Genomic DNA, 18,105 nt, shown 5'->3' on the forward strand with positions numbered 1-18,105 from the left:
GTGAAGTATTACATCATATTACCACTTCAAAAACCAAATGGGGTGTTTTTTTCTAGCTATAGTTGAGAAAGATGTGTGACTAAAGCCACATGTTTCAGAAGTACTTGTTTGTCACTGCACTGCTGGTTCTGGTTGTTCAGGGACTTCCCTCAAAGGTTGTGGAGTTAGTGTGGGAGGCAGAGGAGGCCAACTATTACAAAACTGCACTTTCTTCTAGACTTTCTTGTAAATTAGTAAATTAGTACATTGTGGTTTGCATTCTCCCTATGCTAAAAGATACATGCTTTTAAAAATAAAATTCTACTTCATTTGAGGTGGAATGAAGTGAATCAGCACATTTCTTTTTCCTCTTTGTGCAGGTATTATACCCCAGCTTTTCTCCCGCCTGAATCACCCAGAAGTCTATGTTCGTCAGAGCATTTGCAACTTACTGTGTCGAGTTGCTCAGGATTCTCCTCATCTCATCCTCTATCCTGCAATAGTGGGAACCATTTCACTTAGCAGTGAATCCCAGACTTCAGGTATGGAGAAAAGAAAAAGTGTTCAAACAAACTTAAGCTAATATTTTTATATACTGCATAAAATTATACTGAGGTGTTTTTTGGTGTTTTGTTTTCTCAGTAATTCTGATACTTTTTATCTTAAGAATATTTTTATTATGGGACCTCACTGATACCCTTAATCTCATTTACCAGACTTCTCAATTTTGCATATTTTTTGTATTTTTTTTGTGTATTGGGGACCTGATGTCAATGTTACCATCTCTTTTTAATTTAGGAAACAAGCTGCCTTCTGCCATCCCTACTTTACTAGGTAATATTCAAGGAGAAGAGCTGTTGGGTGGTGAATGTGATGGAGGGAGCACCCCAGCTTCCCAAGAAAGTAGTAAAGATGATACAAAAGCTGGATTAAATGAAGATCAAGCAATGATGCAAGATTGCTACAGCAAAATTGTGGAGAAACTCTCTGCTGCAAATCCAACAATGGTATTGCAGGTAAGTAATCCAAATGTACATTACTTGGGTACTTGAACCACAAAGTATGTAATTTGTATGTCTTGGGTGTTGGCCTGCTGAAAGTTTGGGTTGTCTCTGTCCTTTTTCCAACTTGTTAATCTACAGAAACAAAAATACGAATTTTAGTTCTTTTAAAAAGTGGATCTTACTTTATCCAGGTTCAGATGCTTGTGGCTGAGCTGCGCAGAGTGACAGTTCTCTGGGATGAGCTTTGGCTGGGAGTTTTACTGCAGCAGCACATGTATGTCCTCAGACGCATCCAACAACTGGAAGATGAAGTCAAGAGGGTCCAAAACAACAACACTTTACGCAAGTATGTCTTTTTCAATAATACAAGGGGTAATCATAACAAATGTTTGTTCCTGGGGAAGTGTATAGTCAAATGAATTAACAGTGGTTTTGCTCCTGAATTCATACTATTCCAGCTGCTGCTTTTTAAGCCTGGGACCTTACTTCAGGAACATTTTATTCTACAGTTAGTACTCCAGTCAAATGAGAAATGGCAATAGTCTACCTGTGAGTCCATTCTGGGATTTCTTTAGTAATGTGTTAGAACCCAATGCATGTGAAACTGGGGATTATGACATCCTATAGTTCTTGATTTCCAAGTCAGATGAAATGAGTATAAGCATGTTGAAAGGTGCAATCTGTTTAGAGCTCACTGTAGATGCAGGTATTTGGAGCAAACAGAATGTCTTAATCTGGTTTTAGTTTTCAGTGTTGAGCAAGTCTGGTTTTTTCCCCTCACCTGGGTTCTCCTCTGAACAGAATAGTGGAGGAGCAGATCCATTCACTGGGCATGTGGCTAAACTTAAGAATGCCTCTTGAGTTCTCTAGTCAGGACTGACATGGAGTGGGAGAGCAGAATGATCTGAATCTCTCTTCCCCTTCTTTACAGTGTGGTGCATCTTCAAGGAGTAGTAGTGAAAAGGTCCTTTATCAAAGGAAATCAGTTGCTTAGAGTGATTTCTGCTCAGAGCTTCTAATCAGGGTTTCTAGTGATGAACAATGCAATTCAAATGTTTTAAAAAAAGTGTGGTTCAAAGGAACATGTATTCAATATGGAATGAAATACTCTTAATATGATCATACTTGAGGACCTTCTTTTAGAGATGTAATAGTATTTCTGAATCCTTCAATGTCTCGTTGTTTAATGCTCTGATGGAAGTAATTTGGTTTTATGTCATTAAGAGGAAATTTTGTTGTTTTTTATAACAGAGAGGAGAAAATAGCAATCATGCGTGAGAAGCACACAGCTCTGATGAAGCCCATTGTGTTTGCTTTGGAGCATGTGAGGAGCATTACTGCAGCTCCTGCAGAAACTCCTCATGAGAAATGGTTTCAGGATAACTATGGAGATGCAATTGAAAATGCACTAGAGAAACTTAAGAATCCCTTGAATCCTGCTAAACCTGGAAGCAGCTGGCTCCCATTTAAAGAGGTATGACATGCAAGATGAAGAGTGCAGTGTAGAGACTCTTGCTGCAGCATGTGCTTGACCTTCTCCTCTTGCTGTTCCCTTGCCATATCAAAATTACAGCCTGAAACTTTGTCTTCTCAGCAATCAGCACAGGCACACTGGGCACTAAAGCACCATAATTTTTACATCTATCAAGTCCTGTTAACTGTCTGTTTATGCATTTTTATCCATTGAAATTATTTTATGTTTTTCAAATCTTGCATCTTCTCCCATCTGGGATGCTTTTAGTTTTGGGAGCAGAGGGCTTTATTTTCTTTAAATGCTGTGTGAGACTCCATGCCATTTGAGTTGTGAGTTTCAATTTTAACAAGTTGATTCTCTGTTTATCTAAGCATAGTCCTTGGGCTGTGAAGCAACCTTCAGATGATCAACCCTTCTCAAGAATATTTTATTAATGATATCATATTTTCTTTCTTTTTTGTGGATCTGAAGAGAAACAAAATACTCACTTGGCTATCCAGAGCCAGCCTGGTGGTTTTTAAAATCTTGCTAGACAGAACCGAGGTTTTACATGCAAATAGACTTTTTTCCCTTATACTTCCTCTTCTCCTTTGCAGAACAAACAAGCATTCAGATACATAAACTGGAGGTTGCTGAATGCTGCTGCCTTTAACTACAGCTCAAATATTTATAAATACAGGAGCAAACCTCTTGAGGAGCATGATTTGTTGTGACTTAGATGCTTATCACTGCACAGGGTGTATTTGCTGCATAAAGGATGTTGTTTAGTTTTTGTAATCTTCATCCTAAACTGTACCTGGATTAGCAGCATGGCAAGGGTGAAAGGGAGTTCAAGAAAAATCATTGTTTTCTGGAAGATGACCACCATTGAGTTCGGTTTGATGGTATTTTTGTTTCTTAATGCTAACTGTTAAGGTAAACCTCGACCTAAAAGAAAACCATTTCTTTGGAACAGGTGATGCTAAGTTTGCAGCAAAGAGCACAGAAACGGGCCAGTTACCTCTTACGACTTGAAGAAATCAGTCCTTGGTTGGCTGCCATGATGAACACTGAAATAGCCCTTCCTGGAGAGGTGTCTACCAGGGACACAGTCACCATCCACAGCGTGGGCAGCACCATCACCATTCTGCCTACCAAAACCAAACCTAAAAAGCTGCTTTTCCTGGGTTCAGATGGCAAGAATTATCCCTACCTGTTCAAAGGTAAATAATTGCATTTTTCTCATACTAAGTACTGTCTCGTTATGAATTGGACTATATTAAAGTTAGGAAGATTGCATGGTGCAACTCTAGTTTTATTTGCTTGAATGATACAGAGAAGGAGGAGTTTGAAGCATTTGCTCTCTCTCTTCTCTACTTCCTACTTCATCACACGTTTTCAAGGAATTTTGCCTTGTGGAACTGAGTCCAGAGTGTTTCAAATCCCTTCTTTATAAGGCTTTCATCAGAAGCAGTGCTCTGTTTACATTCTGATAGGATTAGCTGGATAAAGCTTTCCATAAGCTTAAGGTAGTCCCTAAAAGAGAATTTTAGAGACTTCTTGCTTTCCCTGAAAGGCAAAGACCTGTTTGTTGTATTAGTAACTGTTGTGTGTACTGCTCACACAGTGAGCTGGCATAGAGTGGTGATTCTGGTAGGTAAATGCCATGTAAACATTTCAGCTGAAAACTCATCCTTCATCTACATATTATAAAGATATTAATAGTCTGAAATATCGTAGGTTTAAAAAATCTTGGGCTTTAGGAGAGCTTTTTTTTATCTAGAAGCTAATTTTTAAATAAACTTATCACAGGTTTGGAAGACTTGCATTTAGATGAAAGAATCATGCAATTTTTATCCATTGTGAACACCATGTTTGCTACAATCAACCGGCAAGAGACACCACGGTTCCACGCCAGGCACTACTCAGTGACACCTCTGGGCACGAGGTCAGGCCTCATCCAGTGGGTGGATGGAGCTACACCTTTGTTTGGGCTTTACAAGCGCTGGCAGCAGCGGGAAGCTGCTTTACAGGCACAAAAGGTAATGTCTGCTCTCTGCTGACTAGAACAAGTCAAAAGAGAAATGCTTATTTTGTTTTGCTTTGTAATTCTAAGTTACGCAGTCTTACAGGGATTGTGTTTTGTTCAGAATAATGCAGAAAGGTTGTGTGTATTTGTGTATCTTGGGACTTCAACAATAAAATTGCATATGTGTTATTTATGTATAATTACAGTATGTAACATAAAAATGCTGTTCTGGTGTGGTAATTCAAGAGAACTGTTTTTTACAAATAGAGTTCATCTTGGTTGAAATTATTTTAGTTCCATGTCTTGTTTACTCATTTCATTTTAACTACTGTTTTTGCAGTTACGCTTTTGAGGTTTACTTTGAGAGTAGAGTTAGGCAAAACAATGTGTTTTCTGTTTGTTTAGACTTAAACTACTGAATTTTGAAAGCATTCTCTGAGCTGTAGAAGTCATGCTCAGTAGAGGCATTGGTCTTATATTTCATTCTCACCAAAACTGAATTTGGGGTGCTTTTGTGTGGTAAAACATACACTACCATTTTACCTCTTCTAGGCTCAGGACTCTTACCAGACCCCTCAGAATCCTGGCATAGTTCCTAGACCCAGTGAACTTTACTACAGTAAAATTGGACCTGCTTTAAAGGCAGTCGGGCTTAGTCTTGACGTGTCACGTCGTGATTGGCCCTTGAATGTCATGAGGGCTGTTCTGGAAGAGCTGATGGAAGCAACTCCCCCAAATCTCCTCGCTAAGGAGCTGTGGTCATCGTGTACCACACCAGATGAGTGGTGGAGAGTTACACAGGTGAGTTATAAGAGCTGTATTTTACCTTTGACAGGCTGTGGTTTTAATGGGATGAGGGGCAACAAATGCCTGAGGTGTGATACTTGTGAGTTTGGAGACCTAGTGCTGCTTGAGTTTGATTAACAGGAAATGTTGGCAATTGTGCTATCTGGAATTAAATGGGTATAGACCAGATAGCTCTACATTGTTATACTAGAATTATAAGCCTAAAAAATGAAAACTCTTGTAAGATATCATCAAACAACAAATAGAAAACTGCTTGGAATAAGTTGGGCTTGATTTGTCTTACACTTACACTTAAAATAATGTTTTAAGATGGTAGTCAGTCCAATGTGCTGGCAGAGGATTCCCACAAATAATTTTTTCCTGAAACTCTCTTTTAAGTCGTATGCAAGATCCACTGCAGTTATGTCCATGGTTGGCTACATCATTGGTCTTGGAGACAGACATCTGGATAATGTTCTTATAGATATGACTACAGGAGAAGTTGTCCACATAGATTATAATGTTTGCTTTGAAAAAGGTAATTTAAAAAATGCTCTATGTTATTCAAATAAAAGGTTTCCCTTCTTGGTAATTAAAAGAAACAACTTAATTTTTTATCTTAAAGGGAAGAGCCTTAGGGTCCCAGAGAAGGTTCCGTTCCGGATGACGCACAACATTGAAACAGCACTTGGAGTGACAGGAGTGGAAGGGGTGTTCAGGCTTTCTTGTGAGCAGGTATGGTAGGAGATCTGAAGACTGAGGGCTATCACTGACCAAATATTGTCTTAGAACTTTTCTGTTACACATTCTGCTGCTGGTTGATAGAGCCTTCCCCTTTCTGCTGTGATTTTAATTGGACTTGCTTTAGCTATATCCTATGGTAGGTATTTAAGAAACATGAGATTGTCTGATAAATGCACATGCAAGTAGTGGTACAACTAAACTTTAGGGTGGAAGTGGGACTTTTAGCTCTAGATTAAAATGTTATGTTTTTCCTGAAGATTTTTTTTTGTGATGTTTTGCTTGCCCTCTTCCTTTGGGACTCATCTTGTATAAACATGAGAGATATGTTTTTAAAAAGAAAAATGCTCTGAAGAAGGGAGACGTTTCCTCCTTAAGTGTCTGTGACTTGTCCATAGAGTTTATGTGGAAGGCTAGAATCTAGTCTTGACTTTGTGGTGTTCCTGCAAACTTAGCTGTATTTGTACCCACTGTGGTGTTCTTCCTATCTCTGTAGTAGTTAGGGATACATTATGGATTTCTGTACCTACTCAGATACAGTATTTCACATCTAAATTTCCACTATTCTACAAAGATAAAGCAGAATCAAAATGAGTCTGTTTAAAATACGATGCAGGTCCTTCACATTATGCGGCGTGGGAGAGAGACTTTGCTTACACTGCTTGAAGCTTTTGTTTATGATCCACTGGTGGACTGGACAGCTGGAGGTGAGGCAGGATTTGCTGGAGCTGTCTATGGTGGTGGTGGCCAGCAGGCTGAAAACAAGCAGAGCAAAAGGGAAATGGAAAGGGATATTACACGGAGTCTCTTTTCCTCGAGGGTCGCCGAGATAAAGGTGAGTGTACTACAATAATTTTCTATTTCATAACTAGAGTAGGCTCTGTGCTTTCATTTCACTTTTTTGCATTTTGGGGATGGGGAGAGATATGGTCATATATTAGCAATAGTTCATGAATTTTGTTGTGATAAATTAGGTTTGTATTAAGGGAAGTTGAACTTGGAAATATTTAATTCTCATTTTCTTCATGCTTAATTCTAAAATATGTTTCAGTGCTTTGCTTGAATCTGGACTAGGAGGAGAAAAATAGAGGTTTAGAGAGCAGTCTAAATAAAGAATATCTGTTAAGATTTGACATGTGTAGCAGTGCTAGATGAATGGCATTGTTGAAGGGTTGATTTCTGCCATATCTGACTTTCTCTTACCAGTTTGAATTAAGCCCAGTTCTCTAATATCTGTGTCTTTATTGCAGGTTAACTGGTTTAAGAACAGAGATGAAATGCTTGCTGTGCTGCCAAAACTGGACAGTAGTTTAGAAGAATATCTGAACCTGCAAGAGCAGTTAACAGATGTAGAAAAGTTGCAAGGAAAACTACTGGAAGAGATAGAATTTCTGGAAGGTGCAGAAGGAGTGGATCATCCCTCCCACACACTTCAGCACAGGTACAGGGGAGCCAGGAATTCTGTCAAGAGTCTGACAGTTCAATACAGATAGCGTTTTAGCAATGTACTTATAGATTAAATGTTAGAAATCTATATGTGAGTGAATAGCTGGGTAAAAGCTATTCTTGCAGTAAGCAGGTCACTGCTAGTACAGAAGAGCTACTGAAACTGTTTTCCTCCTGAATAATCTTATTTATGTCTTGCACCTCATACTCCATCAATATAACCTGTGCTAGTCCATGTTTCACACTTGACCCTTGAGGGAATGTTCTGAATATGATGTTCCATCATAATCCACATAAGGGAACTATTGATAAATAGCACAAAAATCTTTTCATCTAAGTTTCTAATTCTTCAAGTTATTTTTGAAGGTTATGTGAAATTGATCAAGTATTTCAGAATTGCTTGAATGTGCACAGGCATTAATTGTTTTGTAGGAAAACAATTAATGAATAATGTAACACTGTTAGTTTTATGTAATTGGTGAGACCATGTTCATTTTCTGGTTAACGCCGTTGTATTGTTCAATATGGTTCTGCATTGTGTAGTGTTAAGTATTTACTTCCTTGTAGTACTTACTTGATTCTGTGGCTTCATTAATTCAGGTATTCTGAGCACACACAGTTGCAGTCTCAACAAAGAGCTGTCCAGGAAGCCATCCAGGTGAAGCTGAACGAGTTTGAGCAGTGGATAACACATTACCAAACTGCTTTCAGTAATTTAGAGGCAACGCAACTTGCAAGTCTTCTCCAAGAAATTAGCACCCAAATGGACCTAGGTACAGAATAGTATTTCTGGGGGTGGTTTTAATGGTTTGAAAGTAACATGAGTTTAATTTAATACCAGAAGGCATTATGAGCATCCTTTAACTTAAAGGCAATGATCTGTATGTAATAAGTTAAAAGAAAGGGGCTTCTTCAAAGAGTGATTTAGAGCACTTAAAGGCTTGAGTACCAAGGTGTCTGAAAGAACTTGCCTGTCTTATCCTACCTAAGCATGAAATTTTTCTCTTACCTTGTGTTTAAAATTCTCAGTATAAATTCTCTATGCTTCCTTTGTCACAAGCAAAAGAATATCTTTGAAAAGGTATAATGCTCAGTATTTGTGTGGTATAAAATGTGTCTGCTTCAGAGATGTCTTAATTTTAATCATCTTTCTTAAAAGGTCCTCCAAGTTATGTCCCAGCAACAGCATTTCTGCAAAATGCAGGCCAGGCACATCTAATCAGTCAGTGTGAACAACTGGAAGGAGAAGTTGGTGCTCTTCTGCAGCAGAGAAGATCTGTGTTACGTGGTTGTCTGGAACAATTGCACAACTATGCAACAGTAGCTCTGCAGTATCCAAAAGCTGTGTTTCAGAAGCACCGAATAGAGCAGTGGAAAACCTGGATGGAAGAACTCATTTGTAACATGACGATAGAGCGTTGTCAGGATATCTTTAGGAAGTAAGTTGGCAGAATAACAAATTGTTCGAAGAACATAATTTACAAGCTACTACCCTCATTTTATCATTTAAATAAATACTTTTGCAAGGACCTATTTAATTCTAAAGCAAACCAAGATTAAGTTGTAATTCTAGAAATTTGGAGAGAAATATAGAAAACTGAAAAATACTTTTTCAGAGTTTCCTCTGTGTACTTAAACAGACAAATCACATAATATTGCCCTGTAATGAACAAATGATGAGCCCTGTTTTTGGCTTCAGGGTAGTGATATTTCAGGTTTTAGAAATTTTTGTTATTCAAAAATCAATTAAGGAAAGAGGTAAAAAAAAAATAAATTAGTAGATTTTCAAACACTTTCTTTTCTTTCCTTTTTTCTTTTAAACTCAGGCTGTTTCAGCATTATTATGGCTTGTTTTAGTATTCAGGATTAAAATCTAGATTACATTCAAGCATTTACTCTAAAATCTGTTTCCTTCCTTTTTGTCTTCTGTTCATTCTTTGCCTCAAGGACAATGTCAAAGTCCTTGCAAATAGGTGTGAAATATGGTGCATTCTAAGAATTTATGGAAGTGTCATTAGGGTAGCCATCAACTGCTTGTTGATAAGGTAGTAGATGATATGGGAATGGTTCAAACACTGGTATTTCTCCTACCTACAGAACAGAATGCAATTTGTTCCCACCTGAGAAAGGAAAACTTAGTCACTGTACTTTTTCTTTGCAGGTATGAAATGCAGTATGCTCCCCAGCCCCCTCCCAGCATGTGCCAGTTCATCACGGCCACAGAGATGACCCTGCAGCGCTATGCGGCCGATATCAACAACAGGCTGATCAGGCAGGTGGAGCGGCTGAAGCAGGAGGCAGTCACTGTGCCGGTGTGTGAGGAGCAGCTCAAGGAGATCGAGCGCTGCATCAAAGTGTTCCTGCACGAGAACGGCGAGGAGGGCTCGCTGAGCTTGGCCAGCGTCATCATCTCCGCTCTGTGCGCGCTGACCAGGTGAGTTCCTTCTGTGCCACTGCACGGGAGTTGGTGCTTGACACCTCAGCAGGAATATTCAGGTGATTTAATTATGTGAAGAATGCCACAGCAGGCACGTTGTCTAAGTGTCCCGATTCATCTAGGCGGAATCTGATGATGGAAGGAGCGGCATCGAGTGCTGGAGAGCAGCTGGTGGATTTGACCTCAAGAGATGGAGCCTGGTTCTTGGAGGAGCTTTGCAGCATGAGTGGGAATGTCACGTGCCTTGTGCAGCTGCTGAAGCAGTGTCACCTTGTACCCCAGGACTTAGATATTCCAAACCCCATGGAAGCATCAGAAGCTGTTCACTTAGCCAATGGAGTATATATCTCACTTCAGGTGATACTTTTATGTTGCTTTCCCCGTCCCCTCTCCTTCAAGGCTTCAGCTAAGTCATTCTTAATAGGTTTTTCCTTAATGGGCTAAATGTTTATCTATCATGGTGCTGAAATTTTTTTTTCTTAAATCTTGCTCTTGATGGCTGATTTCTTCAAAGTTAATAAAAGTAGAATTTTGACTAACCACTATGGCTGACTATATCACATATTTTAGATCATGTCTGCAGCACAGTGGTCTAGTACTAAAATGCCAGAAGATGTTGCACGTGGTACCTTTTGACAGGGAAAAAATTCTTATTTTTCATACTTACTTCCTAACAGGAATTGAACTCCAACTTCCGACAGATCATTTTTCCAGAAGCACTTAGGTGCTTAATGAAAGGAGAGTATACTTTAGAAAGTATGCTCCATGAATTGGATAATCTTATAGAGCAAACAACTGATGGAGTTCCTTTGCAAACGTTGGTTGAATCTCTTCAAGCCTACTTACGGAATGCTGCTATGGGTATAGAGGAGGAGACACATACTCATTACATTGATGTTGCAAGGTAAATCACTTTTTTTTTCAGTTTAGGTGTGACAGAGTGAAGACTGCAGAGCATTAGTTTGTCTAAATTATTTTTTTGTTTGTTATACAGGCTTTTCTTGCCCAAGAATACCCTTAAGCAGAGTGCAGTGTGTAAAGTGTGCACTCTTTTCCTCTCTGCATGTTTGTGTTTATCCAAATGCATACGCAGAAATATGGAGCTGTGGCAATTTACACTTGCCATCTGCTTAAAGCTGTCTTCTGGTAGTCAACTTTTTCCAAAATACATAGTTGTGATTTTATATTTGAAGTTAAAGGATGCTAAAAGTAGGAACTAGTTGATTAGTTTGTGGGAGGAACCTGTGAAAGGGAGAGCCTGTAACCATGGCACTCCTCATCAGGAGATTTGATGAGCAGCTTTTGCCTCATGAGTCAGTGACTTGATTAAAAAACCAAAATGCAAACAAAAAGACTTGTGTGTCTTGTAATGTGGGACAGTACCTTTCTGGGTAAGTACTTGGCACACAACTAAGCCAGTTTGAAAGCTTCAGGTGGTGCTTCCCTTGAGCCAGTTGTGGTGCCTCCATCAGTGGTGCAGTGAAGGCTGCTGTACCTGTTGAAAACAATTTACTTTTTTCTTAGATTAGTTTTTCTCCTGGTTTTCCAATTGACAAGCCTGTTAAGGATTAAAAGGCAAGGAGGGGATAAAACCACTCTTCAGGAGCAACCAGCTCTTAAAACTGTCTCAGCCATAACCTGCAACCTCATCCTGCACCTTTTTACCCACACTCCTGTCAGTTATAAATGTGCATGTTATAAAACTAGTGCTTGGCTTTCAAGAATGAAAGGTGGTATTTACATCACTAACTATTCATGAGTTTATCATGCTTATAGGAAGTACAGTCTGTATCTTCTACTTGTATTTTAAGCTAGCTTTGTAGCTTGTCCTTTAATACAGTCCTGATTTATTTGATACCCTTCACTGTTCTTGGAAGACCAGCATTGGGACTCATGTGAAAATGGGGCAGAGAGGGTGGAAGAAGCTTGCAGAAATTTCACCTTGTTCAGATGCAGCTTAATTCCAATCTGTTCTATCTGTGGAATCAGTCTGTTTGAGGCAATCCTATTTATTGTTTACAAAGCAAACCATGTAAATTTTCTGTCTTTTTTTTCCGCTCTTAAGAGTACTTCATGCCCAGTATGGTGAACTGATTCAGCCAAGAAATGGTTCAGTTGATGAAACTCCCAAAATGTCAGCTGGTCAGATGCTTTTGGTAGCTTTTGACGGAATGTTTGCCCAAGTGGAAACTGCATTTGGTTTATTGATTGAAAAGGTATGGATCTGTTCTTTTTGGAGTACTGTTTGAGTCAGAAATAGGGAACTTCAAAAAAACCAAACTAATTAATTTCCTTTACATTGCTCAGCTAAACAAGATGGAGATACCTCTTGCTTGGCGTAAGATTGACATAATTAGGGAAGCCCGCAGCACCCAAGTTAACTTCTTTGATGATGACAATAATCGGCAAGTTCTGGAGGAAATTTTCTTTCTGAAGAGACTGCAAACAATTAAAGAATTTTTCAGGCTCTGTGGTACCTTTTCTAAAACACTGTCAGGTAAATAAATGTTACAAGATATTCCATATGCCTTTATCCCTTTCTCATCCCATTCAGAAGAATGAAAAATGGTCACTTTTACTTTAACTTTCCTTGATATATGGTAAGGATGCAGAAATGAAAAATAAATTCCTGTGATTTTGCTGTGTTCGTAAGCCAGGTAATATTTTTCTGGATGCATCAAATGTTCTGTTTATAACAAAAATACAATTTCTTTCCCTTTAAAAGGAATCAGTTCACTTGAAGACCAGAATGCTGTAAATGGACCTGTTCAGATTGTCAATGTGAAAGCCCTTTACAGGAACTCTTGTTTCAGTGAAGATCAAATGGCCAAGCCAATTAAGGCTTTTACAGCTGACTTTGTGAGGCAGCTTTTAATTGGCCTTCCAAATCAAGCTTTGGGACTGACCTTGTGCAGTTTCATCAGCGCTCTGGGTGTCGATATCATTGCTCAGGTAGAGGCTAAAGACTTTGGAGCAGAAAGCAAAGTTTCTGTGGATGACCTGTGCAAGAAAGCTGTGGAGCACAATATCCAGATTGGCAAGTTCTCCCAGCTGGTGATGAACAGGGCCACAGTCCTGGCCAGTTCCTATGATACTGCCTGGAAGAAGCACGACCTGGTGCGCAGACTGGAAACCAGCATTTCCTCCTGCAAGACCAGCCTGCAGAGAGTGCAGCTGCACATTGCCATGTTCCAGGTGAGATCCCAGCACAGGCTGCTTATTTCCAAACTGCCTCTGGGGAAAGGGAGTGTAAGTTACAGTGTCTGAGCACAACAAAGCTTGATTTTTTTTTTTTAATAAGTTCCAAAGTATTTTAATGGACTTTATAAAGTATTTTGGTTTTAATTGTGCTGTAAATATATAAGGAAACAGTGTTACTGTGTTGTACTATCAGTGATCTTCATTTTATAGTGACTTGTAGGTTAAGGGACAAGGCTTTCTCCATGTCAGTTAATAAACCGTTTCATAGGTAAGCAAAATTGCCTTGGTTTTAATGTATCACAAGTGGATTATTTCTGAATATTGATGGCTTTTCCTTTAGATAAATGTGTATAAATCACTTCTAGTAAGTTAGTGGACTGTTTAATGGTATACACATCCAGGCCAGCAAAACAGTCTGCAACTACTTGTATAATTTAATGCTCTCTAATGATTTAGGACTTTGAGCTGTGCTGGTATTGTCTGACATGCAGCCCTTTTAAGTGCCCTTACTTATAAAGTGTACCAGAGCATTGGAATTGTTGTTTGTGATGCAAAGTGTTTTGTGCTGAGCAATATTGATAATCGAATGTTGCTGTTACTTTCTTAAAGTGGCAGCATGAAGATCTCCTCATCAGTCGCCCCCAGGCGATTTCTGTCACTCCTCCACCTCGTTCTGCAATTTTAGCCAGCATGAAAAAGAAACTTCACACACTCAGTCAGATTGAAGCTTCCATTGCAACGGTCCAGGTATGACTGTTTTGGGGAGGGTTGTTCAGCGGCATATTGAAATGTGACTAGCACAAACTGCAAAATCATCTGCCACTTTCAAATTACGTTATCTGGCTTGCTGTCTTACACAAATGTGGGGGCATTTTCATTGATCTCTTTCAGTCTGCCTGATCTATTCTGTGACATTGTTTGATTTTGCTGTCTCATCCAAAATGTTCTCTTTGGAATAGCAGTAAATCTCTTTGAAGAAAAATACAAATCTGTGAAAGTATCTCTCTTTCTGAAGCCTGGTAATGCTCCTTTTCTTTAAGTTTGTCTGCCTTAGATCAATCATCCTTACTATTGTTTTGGTACCTAAATGTCAGAAGTTTCCTTTGTAGATCTGGGCAAATTAATTATTCTGTATGTTAAGGTTTGTGTGCTGTGGCTTGGGCTCAGTATTTTAGATTTCTTATTTATAATTCTTATTTATAATTATTTATATGGTTTTTTTCTTCCGTAATGCAGGAGAAACTAGCAGCACTTGAAGCAAGTATTGAGCAGCGTTTAAAATGGGCAGGAGGTGCTAATCCTGCACTGGCCCCAGTCTTGCAAGATTTTGATGCCACTATTGCTGAAAGAAGAAACCTTGTACTGAAAGAAAGTCAAAGAGCAAATCAGGTACTACAGATTAAGTACAATACTCTTGACTCCAGAAGTGTGTTCACTCTTAATTTCCTACTCGAGGTTTATGTAGAAGATATTTTTCTGCTCTGCATCTACAGAGCAAACATGGATAACCAAATACTTCTGGGAATCCCACTTGAAAGCAATAGGAATAATCTTTGTGAGAACTGCTGCAGGGTTGGATGACCCTGAGATGATACTGCTACTGTAACAGAGCAGTATCTGTGTGTTCAAAATTCTCACTTCAAAGGAGATGATAAAAAAAATGCTGTTTGTCTAATAGACAGCTGAAGTAAAATAATTTTTCTCACTCTGGCTTTGATTTTCAGGTCACTTTCCTTTGCAGTAATATCATTCATTTTGAAAGTTTACGTACAAGAACAGCAGAAGCCTTAAATCTTGATGCTGCATTGTTTGAACTCCTCAAACGCTGTCAACAAATGTGCTCCTTTGCATCCCAGTTCAACAGCTCAGTGTCTGACCTGGAGCTTCGCCTGCTGCAGAGAGTGGTAAGCAAAACATGAAACATTTCACAATCACTGCAGGGAGTTCTCAGTTTTGTCTTCCATTCTCAATTAGTGTTAAATGTACCTTCAAATGGAGTGTGGCTGCAGAGTTTATGCTGTCAGCAGCTAAACACTTGGCAGTGCTGTCTACACAGTAAGTGAATTTTATCTCTGTATACAGATAAAAAAATGCTTCTGTTATTTTTAGGGCACTGGTCTTGAACATCCTATTGGCAGCTCTGAATGGCTTCACTCAGCTCACAAGCAGTTGACCCAGGAGATATCTACGCAGAGAACAGTACAAACAGAAAGAGAACAGCAAATAGAAACAGTTTGTGAAACAATTCAGAATCTGGTGGATAGTATTAAAACTGTGCTCACAGGTCATAACAGACAACTTGGAGATGTCAAACATCTACTGAAAGCTATGGCAAAGGTATGCCTGAAACATCCTTAAATTTATTCCTCAAACCTGTGTCAGTGCAGTTGAAGGAAAAAAAAGCAGCTTTGTAAAGTATCTAGAAACAGTAAAATGTGTCTGTGCATATGGAGTTCAAGATATAAAGTTCATTTCATGTTTAGGAATTCACGAAACTTTCTAGCATTAGTCTTAGCAGGCTTTGGTTGAATTGAACCTTTTCTCTCTCTTGGTAGTTGAAACATTGTGTTTTTAAGTCCTCTGGGTTCTTAATCAGTAAAAAATGTTATGATTTTAGAATTTATTTTCTTGATATGTAACTACTGAAAACTATGGTTGTTTGTAATCAAATGACAAACTGAGGGGCTGAAAGAGCTAAGAAATGCTCAACTTAATTCTCTTAGCCAAAATATTGCAGTTGACCCTTTTGCACATCTTGGTTACAGGATGAAGAAGCGGCTTTGGCAGATGGTGAAGATGTTCCCTATGACAATAGTGTTAGGCAGTTCCTGGGCGAGTATAAATCGTGGCAAGATAATATTCAGACAGTTCTGTTTACATTAGTTCAGGTTATGGGTCAAGTCCGCAGTCAGGAACATGTTGAGATGCTGCAGGAGATAACTCCCACCTTGAAAGAGCTAAAAACACAGAGCCAAAGGTAAGAAAGTCACTGTGTCTCAGGTGAGAAAAGGCATTTTGCTTACCTACTTTCATGTAGCAGGAACACATCATGAGGCACCTACTTGATGACTGCCTTAGAATTCAGAAATATTTTTGCAAAATTTGACTTTAATTTTCTATTTGAGTTTTCTGTAAATCAAGTAGTTGCATGAATATTTATCAACTCCATTATGTTTCCTAGTGTCTACAATAATCTGGTGGGGTTTGCATCACCCTTAGTCACGGATACAGCAAATGAATGCTCAAGCCCAACTTCAGCTGCTACATATCAGCCAACCTTTGCTGCAGGTAATACTTGCAAAAGTAGAAAGATGAAGCAACTAGGAATTTATATTAGAAAGGAGATCATAGCTCTCATTGAATTTTGAAATAAAGACAGTTTCTGTAAGATTATGAAAGCCTATAAAATTTAAGTAATTCATCATACAATACTGAATGACTGCTTGAGCATAGCCTTTGAGATCTGCTTTCACCCCACAACACCCAGAATACATGGAAAGCATTGTCACTCAAATGAATTGTAGATTCTGTTGAAAGTAGTATTAAAATTTATGGTGACTTTGGAATTTGGAAATCCTACAAAACCATTAATGTCTGCAAAGTTTTCATTACTTTAAAAACATGAATAACATCTCTCATGAGAAATCCTTTCAATTTAAAGGATTACTGTACTCTCAATGTTTGGACTAGGTGCAGGTTTATCATTTCAATCAACAACAAGAATTGTCATTCATAACTGCCCTATGAATGATAGAGGTTGAGAGCCCATAAAAATTTGCTTAAATAAATGCTTAGCAGTGGAACAAAAGTTCTTGTTTATGAAGTGAAAGAAATTGGAAAACTGGTGCTGAGTTTAAAATGCAAACTTAAATTCATTTGTTCTGAAGACCAAATTAGCTGCATTTGATACAAGTTGAATTTTTTATACACTTTTTCTTGCCTCTATAATATGCTATTATTTTGAAGACTTTAAATGTTTTTAAACTTTCTTTACAGCTGTACGTAGCAATACAGGGCAGAAAACTCAGCCAGAGGTGATGTCACAGAATGCAAGAAAGCTAATTCAGAAAAATCTTGCAACATCAGCAGATACTCCTCCAAACACAGTCCCAGGAACTGGCAAAAGTGTTGCTTGTAGTCCCAAAAAGACAGCCAGGGACCCTAAAACAGGAAAAGGTAAATGTAAACCTTAAAAAAACCAACTAGAGGGAAAAAAACCAACCACCTGACCACTGACAGCAACAAAAAAGGTTAAAATACCTCAGTGGGTTTCTGTGCAGGAATGTAAAGCTGAATTAACTTTATTTTGTGCCTCTAGCCGTGCAGGAGAGGAATTCCTACGCAGTTAGCGTGTGGAAGAGGGTCAAAGCCAAGTTAGAGGGCCGAGATGTGGATCCCAACAGGAGAATGTCTGTGGCTGAACAGGTGAGTTGAAAATAAAGTTCCAGTACTGGTCCTTGCTTTAAACACATAGTAATTAGCAGGCGTATATGCTGAAGTGTGCCTTGAGGACTAAAATCCTGTTGTGTTACTGGGGGGTTCCTTTTGGGGGCTGTGAGAGATTCCAGGGCAAATCAGGGTTGCTGCTACTTTTTATTGCTGGCTTTTTTGTTTGTTTGGTTTTTTTTGTTTGTTTTGGGTTGGTATTTTTGTTTATTGCTGTCATATGTTTTTGTTTTCCATATGAGAGGTTTATGTAAAACCATGAATTAGATAAAACTGCCTTTTGTCTGTCATTAAGCTAACCTTTGTTCCACAGCTGCTGCTAGCCAGGGAGAGCACGAGATTTGTACAGCTGCCCAAGGGACAGAACTTGTCTGTGTTCACTAACAACACAACCACTCCTGTCTCTGGGCAACAGAGTCAGGGGACACAGTTGTCCACATCAATTTGAGAATGTCGTGGCTATTTTCAAGATAGGGGCTATGAATGAGATGATGTGTAATCTTTTTTTGCATTACAGCTTCCTGTTTCTTATGTGGACTGCACAAGGTTATGTTTACAGTTAGCTTAGATTGTTTTTTTTTCA

At 38.8% G+C, this 18,105-nt stretch overlaps 1 protein-coding gene across 2 annotated transcripts in view; it reads left to right on the forward strand.

The window, feature by feature from the left end:
* The window catches only part of SMG1 (SMG1 nonsense mediated mRNA decay associated PI3K related kinase), a 61,755-nt gene that overhangs the window by 40,987 nt on the left and 2,663 nt on the right, over positions 1 to 18,105 (forward strand). For both annotated transcript variants that reach the window (XM_085074765.1, XM_085074766.1), the window contains 27 exons: positions 360 to 521; positions 778 to 995; positions 1,175 to 1,329; positions 2,235 to 2,457; positions 3,413 to 3,659; positions 4,249 to 4,478; positions 5,018 to 5,266; positions 5,651 to 5,789; positions 5,877 to 5,986; positions 6,609 to 6,827; positions 7,243 to 7,433; positions 8,039 to 8,211; positions 8,598 to 8,877; positions 9,600 to 9,872; positions 9,998 to 10,232; positions 10,553 to 10,779; positions 11,941 to 12,091; positions 12,183 to 12,372; positions 12,601 to 13,070; positions 13,686 to 13,823; positions 14,313 to 14,465; positions 14,801 to 14,980; positions 15,186 to 15,413; positions 15,842 to 16,053; positions 16,258 to 16,364; positions 17,073 to 17,252; positions 17,395 to 17,501. In XM_085074765.1, the coding sequence (XP_084930891.1) occupies positions 360 to 521; positions 778 to 995; positions 1,175 to 1,329; positions 2,235 to 2,457; positions 3,413 to 3,659; positions 4,249 to 4,478; positions 5,018 to 5,266; positions 5,651 to 5,789; positions 5,877 to 5,986; positions 6,609 to 6,827; positions 7,243 to 7,433; positions 8,039 to 8,211; positions 8,598 to 8,877; positions 9,600 to 9,872; positions 9,998 to 10,232; positions 10,553 to 10,779; positions 11,941 to 12,091; positions 12,183 to 12,372; positions 12,601 to 13,070; positions 13,686 to 13,823; positions 14,313 to 14,465; positions 14,801 to 14,980; positions 15,186 to 15,413; positions 15,842 to 16,053; positions 16,258 to 16,364; positions 17,073 to 17,252; positions 17,395 to 17,501 (5,447 nt within the window). The remainder of the gene's footprint in view (positions 1 to 359; positions 522 to 777; positions 996 to 1,174; positions 1,330 to 2,234; positions 2,458 to 3,412; positions 3,660 to 4,248; positions 4,479 to 5,017; positions 5,267 to 5,650; positions 5,790 to 5,876; positions 5,987 to 6,608; positions 6,828 to 7,242; positions 7,434 to 8,038; positions 8,212 to 8,597; positions 8,878 to 9,599; positions 9,873 to 9,997; positions 10,233 to 10,552; positions 10,780 to 11,940; positions 12,092 to 12,182; positions 12,373 to 12,600; positions 13,071 to 13,685; positions 13,824 to 14,312; positions 14,466 to 14,800; positions 14,981 to 15,185; positions 15,414 to 15,841; positions 16,054 to 16,257; positions 16,365 to 17,072; positions 17,253 to 17,394; positions 17,502 to 18,105) is intronic.

Source organism: Lichenostomus cassidix, chromosome 14 (assembly GCF_008360975.1).
Source record: "Lichenostomus cassidix isolate B80296 chromosome 14, HeHo_3.0, whole genome shotgun sequence".
NCBI lineage: Eukaryota > Metazoa > Chordata > Aves > Passeriformes > Meliphagidae > Lichenostomus > Lichenostomus cassidix.